Below are 6690 nucleotides of genomic sequence, written 5' to 3'. Positions count from 1 at the left end.
AAGTCTGGACTTGTGTCTTTCTATTTTCCCAGTTTTTGGATTGTATTTGGTTGTTTACAACCATTTACATCCAATAGCATGCTTTCCCTTGGGCAACAGAGTTATATCCCAAGTATTGTTGTCTTCAAGAGCATTGAGTTCTTCATTCATGGCCTGTTGCCAATGTACATGCTTTACAGCATCCTTGAAATAAACTGGATCAGCTTCCTTTGTCTGAGATGCCATCATACAGAAAAATTTAGGTGTGACTAGAGTCTGTGCCACTCCTTTAACAGCTTCATCATAGGACACACTTCCCATCTTGTAGTCTTTATGCCACACAGGTGGTCTACTATGCCTTCCGGATTTTCTTACTGGCATATTGTTCTGTGGTTCACTCTCAGACTCACTGGTTTGCTCATTTCTGGGTTCAGGCTCAGTGTTTGTGTTAGGCTGAAATTCAGGCTCATTTTGTGTGGTGTTAGTGTTTGGGCTTAGGTTTTCTCTCAGGTTTTCTACTCTTTCATCCCAGTCATCTATCCAAGGTTTCTGCACAAATTTTTCACTCTCAGGGACTTGTTCTTTTGATATCACACTTTGAAGTAAGTGATATGGGTAAATATTCTCATAAAATTTCACATCCCTTGACACAAACATCTTCTCATTCATCAAATTCATAAGCTTGTATCCCTTCTGATTTTGAGGATACCCAAGAAATAAACATGGCACCCCTCTGACATCAAATTTGTCACCTTTCTTCTCAGGATTATAAGCCATTGCAAGACACCCAAATGCTCTCATATGTTCATAGTGAGGTTGCTTCTTATGTAGAACTTCATATGGGGTCTTATCCTTCAGAATTACACTAGGTAATCTGTTGGTTATATAGATAGCAGCATGAGCACAGTCACCCCAAAATTTCAAAGGAAGACCAGCTTGAAACCTCAGAGCTCTTGCCATCTCAAGTATGTTTTTGTGCTTTCTCTCTGCCCTTCCATTCTGCTCAGGTCTATCAACACAAGAGGTTTGATGTGTAATACCCAATCTGTCAAAGAAAGGTCTGCACTTTTGATCATCAAACTCAGGTGCATTATCACTTCTTATAGTCTTCACCTTCTTGTTATAATGAGTCTTTGTCATATTGACAAAATTTTCTATTACCTTGAATGCATCAGACTTGTGAATAATCAGATTTATCCTAGTTACTCTTGAGTAATCATCTACCAGGGTTAAGAAATACTTGTATTTTCCCTTAGTAGGAACTCTATATGGTCCCCATGTGTCTAAGTGTACAAGTTCAAATGGCTCTTTTGCCCTTGAATCACTTAGGCTATATGGAAGTCTGGTAAATTTTGCCAGAGGACATGTTAAACACACATCTGTGCTGCTTGATTTCACACCTTTTAGATTAAGAATTTTTTCAATCCTTGCATATTGAGCATGCCCTAGTCTATAGTGCCACAAGGTTCTGTTACTCAAGACAGGGGCATCTCTCACTATGCTTGGGACATTGTTGTAAGTGCTGGTGCTCATTGCATTTTTCTCACTCTTTTTGCATTCAACCCTACTCATTATTTCTTCTTTCAACTCCTGTATCACACTCTCTATTGGTTCATTTTTGAGGTAGTACAACCCATTTTTCATCACTCCAATTCCCTTTACAACACTTGACTGTAATTCTTCAATAACACAATATTCAGCATAGAATTGTACTCTACACTTTGAATCTTGCAAAAGTTTGTTCATAGACAACAAATTGTGCTTAAAAGATGGAACATACAATACATTCCTAAGTGACAGACCATTCTCAAGCCTAACATTCCCAATATGACTTATACTTGCAGTCTGACCATTTGGCAAGTTAATTTTGGGTTCATTTAGACTCTTAACAACATTCACCACAATATCTAAATTTCCAGTCATATGGTCTGAAGCACCAGAGTCAATAATCCATCTATTTGCAATAGATTCAGCAAAATAACAGGATACCATACCTGCATATGAGGTTTCTAGTTCATCATCAGTGTCTGGAGTAGTTTGCTTTGGTGTTGTTGACATCATCCTGAGCATTGCTTCTATTTGTTGCATAGTAAATTGGTTGCTTGTGCTAGCACTGCTGACCCCAGATTCACTCTGATTGCTGCTCTGCACATTTGCAGCAGATTTGTTACCTTGCTGCTTCCCTTTGTTCCACCTGGAACTTGTATTGCCACTCTTCCCTCTGTCTTTCTGTGGATGAGACTTAGCCTTAGGGTGACCAGGTGGATACCCAATCACTTCCCAGCATTTAACATTTGAATGCCCCTTTTTCCCACATACAGTGCATGCTCCCCCTATCCCTTTACTGAACATAGCAAGAGATTCAGGTTCTTCTTTAGGCTGAGTGAGAATTATTCTCTGTGATTCTTCCTGTTCCAGAAAACTGCATGTTGTTTCAACAGATGGGAGAGTTCTCATCATCAAAATCTGACTCCTCTGAGCCCCATAAGCATCATCCAGTCCATTGAGAAACTAGAAGAGTTTTTGTTCTTCATTCTGCTTTCCCAACGCTGTAAGGAAAGCTGCAACTTCAGCATTCACTTCTCCAATAGCTGGCAGGACATTTAGTGACTTTAATTCCTCCCATATTGCCTTCATCTGAGTGTAATACTCACTAATAGTCATGCTTTGCTGCTTAGTATCATACAAATCCTTGTTGAGTTTGTATTTTCTTGATCCATTCACAAGAGAGAACCTTTTCTCAAGTTGGTTCCAGATCTGTTGAGCGCTGCTCACATACAGAATGGACTTTCGAATTGACTCTGAGACAGACCCCAGAATCCATGAGATTATCATGTTATTACATGTATCCCATGCCTCAGCCTTCACAGCGTCTGAGCTATCTTTCACCAGCGTTCCAGTCACAAATCCTAACTTCCTCCTAGATGCCAGGGCTATCTCCATAGACCTCTTCCATGACCTGAAGTTGGAAGAGCCTTGTAACTTCTCTATGGACTGGAAATTGTTCCCATCTGAAGGGTGTAGGTATAGTGGACTGGTAGCATCTATGGTTGTTACCATTTTCTTCAAAGATTAAAACTTTCTTATATCTAATACTAGCTTCTACTAGATCTGTGTTTAAATAATCTGAAAAACGAAGAAAGATAGAATTTTTAGGCAAACTTGAGCCTATGGCTCTGATACCATAATGACATAAAATATTTTAGCAAGAAAACGGTTATGTTTGCAGAGGAACATTCCCCTTTTTTAGGGTATTTCTTTCATTCATTCTGTCTTTCTTACAAGGCAGCCCTCCAATATATATGGACTCACTGTCCTTACAAAACATGACAACTGTCTACCAGAATCATCCTAGAAAAAACAGAATATGACAGCTCACAGAGCAAACAGACAAAAAAGGAAAGAAACAGGAAATTAACAACAGCAGCATACACACAACTTCTTCAATACAGAGTTCTGTAAGATCTTCCAAGTCCATGATATAATCCTCCAAGGCAGGAAGATAAAGAATTAGGTCACCGAGTTGTTGATAATCTTCGCTTAATGATGACATCGTTTACTCAATTATGCCAATGACGATCGAAAGTTACGATGTGCGTACCAAAATACAATATAGGCTCGCAAATAATGAGCCTACACTTTTTTTTTAGTGGTATTGAAAGAGTATTGATGAAAAAATATAGGTAAATTTTGGTGGTTTATATAATAATAAATTAAATAATGAGAAAGCAATGCATCAATTTTGTGTGTGGATTATGATAGGGTATAGTATATTTTAGGAAATTAAAGGATAGGATTACTTATGTTAAGTAGTTTTGATTAGTTTCCAAAAATAAAATGATCTTTAACCGTTCTTTAAAAAATAACCGATTTATTAATATTATTGCAAAATAAAGTAACCTTTAATTAACTTGCTCAATTTAAAATGTGACCCGTTGGTAACCTGTTTAAAGAGATATTTGTCTTAATTATCTACCACTCACTTAGGTCCCGTTCACTTCACCTTATTTTTACAGAATTAAAATTATTTTTACTGAAACAAAATTATATTTGCTGAATTGAAATTATTTTTACTGATTTTCTATTATAATTCTTCTTTAAGATAACTAAATTTTTACTAAACTGAACTTATTTTTATTGAAGTGAAATTAATTTTACTAAATTAAACTTATTTTTATTGAATTGAAATTAATTTTTTTTAAGGTAAAAGGAACAGGGCCTTAATTTACTTATACCCTTCACTTAATTTGTTTATAGCTTACTTTTAATTCAGTTGACATGATGTATTATTAATTACTCTCAATTTGGTATAATTGCAATTGATTAATGATCTTCAAAAATAAGGAAGAAAATATTACGGAGTATGTTAACCATTCTTCTTACATAAAAAATACAGTATGTTTATTTCCAATATCAACAAAATTGTTACTGCAACGCGTCAACACCTATTTTTAATTTTAGAATCCCAACCTCTTAAGGATAAGGGCATAAGAAAATATCTGTTTCTAATTTTCTAAAGAACCTCTATTGTGAATTATGGTTAGTTACAATCAATATTATGAATATAATTAATTAATTACAAATCAATAAATTCTATCTAGTATATATCGATAACACGTGAAAGACTATTGCCGGAATTAATGAAAAGCAACCATACGAACTGTAATTTATCTTAAGCTATGGAATATAGAAGAATCTAATTACAACAACCAAGTAAAGAAATAATAGTAAAACCTAATTAATATTTTATTCTCTATAAGCTAGTTTTTTCGACAAATAAAAAAAAAGAAACAATAATAATGACTACGTACTAGTGTACTGCTAGTATTACTCCTATGCCTTTGTTCTTACAAAGATTCAAATATCAAACTGGTAATAAAGAAATATTTAGGAGTGCATAATTTTAATGTTACATAGCGATAAGTTCAATGAAGTATAAATCGAAAACACGTTAACCTCTACCAAAAGATAAATGCCGAAATTAATGAAAAACAACGAAAAGGTACAAGTAATAATACTCATAAAAAAGTAAAGAATGAAAAAAGAATACATTACAAGGCTAATGAGAGTTATATAACTTGCTTTGGATTTCGCATTAATAAGGTAAACTAATAATACAAATTGTAATTAATCTTAAACAAGCTACGAAGTAAAGATTAAAAAAGAAGCTAATTACAACTAAAGAAAGAGTAAATTCTAATAATATTCTCTGTTGAACGAAAGAAAAGAAACCATTATAATGATAATGACCATGTACTACTACTAGCATTGCTCCTATGTCTCTGTTCTTACAAAGATACAAAGATCAAGCACCTCTAGGCTCTAGCATCTCTCGTCGGCGGCAACTCGAATCGACAAAGTGGGCAGAAGTGATTAATCTTGAACCACTTATCAACACAAGCCGGATGAAAGCAATGTTTACAAGGCGAATACTTAACATCATCACCTACTTTCCACCCTTCAAGACAAACCGAACAAACTTCACCACTATTAGCCAACTCTTCACTAGCTTTCTTGATTTCCAAGCTTGCCACGAATGACTCATCCGCAGGCACCACACCCGTCGGAATTACTCCATCCTCGGTCATGTCTTCGACGCCATATAAGATTATAAGGAACTCTCTGTTGTATCTGAATTCCGTACTAGGATCTTCCATTCCCATGAGAAAATCTTCGGCAGTAATACGAAAAATTGCTGCAACAAGTTGTTGATCATCATGGCTTAATGATGACATCGTTGATTAATTATGCTAATGAAGTAATGATCGAAAGTGTTCTTGTTTGACGATGTCCGTCCGTACCTCTACAATTTAGTCTCACGTCGTAAATAAAAATAATCAGCCTACAAATTTTTTTTGGTGATATTAAAAAGTATTGATGAAAGAAAAAAGGTAAGTTTGGTGTTATTAGAGGAATACATCATATCGATCTTATGAATTATGATTATGTATAGTATATTTTAGGATATTAAAGGATAAGATTATGTTAAGTAGTTTCGATTAGTTTCCTAAATTTTTGTAGGTTCATTTAGCTTGTTAAGCAAGGCTTTTAAGGCCCTGTTCTCCTCACGTTAGAAAAGTATAGAGTTTTTTTGGTGCAGCAGGCCACACCGTGTGGCCTGTTGTCAAGTCGGTAAAAATAAGGGATTTAAATGTGCGCATAACAAGGTTATTATTCACGCGCATAACAGGGTTACTGGTTTTGTCAGGATTAATTGTATTTTTCAGGGGTTACTTGAATTTTTTTTTTCAGAGGTTACTTGTATGGATTACTTATTCAAAGGTTATTTGTTTTGTTTTTTTTTTTTTTTTTTTTTTTTTTTTTTTTTTTTGAGGATTTAGTTGTATTTTTTTTTCAGCGGTTACTTGTATTTTTTTTATATTTTTTTTTCAGAGGTTACTTGTATGGGTAATTCAAGGGTTACTTGTATGAGTTACTTATTCAAGAGTTACTTGTATGAGTTACTTATTCAGGGATTACTTATATGAGTTATTTCAAAGGTTACTTGTATGAATTACTTATTCAAGGGTTACTTGTTACTTATTCAAGGGTTGTTTATAGGCCCCATACCAAACCAGTAACACCCTACAAGTAACCTTTGACCAAAACCATTAACACCCTACAAGTAACCCCTGATCAACAAGTAACACCCTACATGTAACCCCTGACCAACAAGTAACACCCTACATTATGTAACCCCTGACCAAACCA

General features: G+C 34.9%; 2 protein-coding genes across 2 annotated transcripts; both read right to left on the bottom strand.

The window, feature by feature from the left end:
• Window positions 1-2490: 2490 nt before the first annotated feature.
• LOC145632872 (uncharacterized) lies at window positions 2491-3039 on the bottom strand. The gene has a single exon (XM_081685204.1). It carries the CDS (start codon window positions 3037-3039, stop codon window positions 2491-2493), a length of 549 nt encoding a protein of 182 aa, XP_081541330.1.
• A 2255-nt stretch (window positions 3040-5294) lies between these two features.
• Window positions 5295-5714, bottom strand: LOC145632869 (E3 ubiquitin-protein ligase RING1-like). Its single transcript, XM_081685198.1, has one exon. It carries the CDS (start codon window positions 5712-5714, stop codon window positions 5295-5297), a length of 420 nt encoding a protein of 139 aa, XP_081541324.1.
• Window positions 5715-6690: the final 976 nt, after the last annotated feature.

This window comes from Chenopodium album, chromosome 1 (genome assembly GCF_948465745.1).
Source record: "Chenopodium album chromosome 1, dcCheAlbu1.1, whole genome shotgun sequence".
NCBI lineage: Eukaryota > Viridiplantae > Streptophyta > Magnoliopsida > Caryophyllales > Amaranthaceae > Chenopodium > Chenopodium album.
The sequence above is the reverse complement of the archived record's forward strand: the minus strand, read 5'-3'. Positions and strand labels throughout refer to the sequence as shown.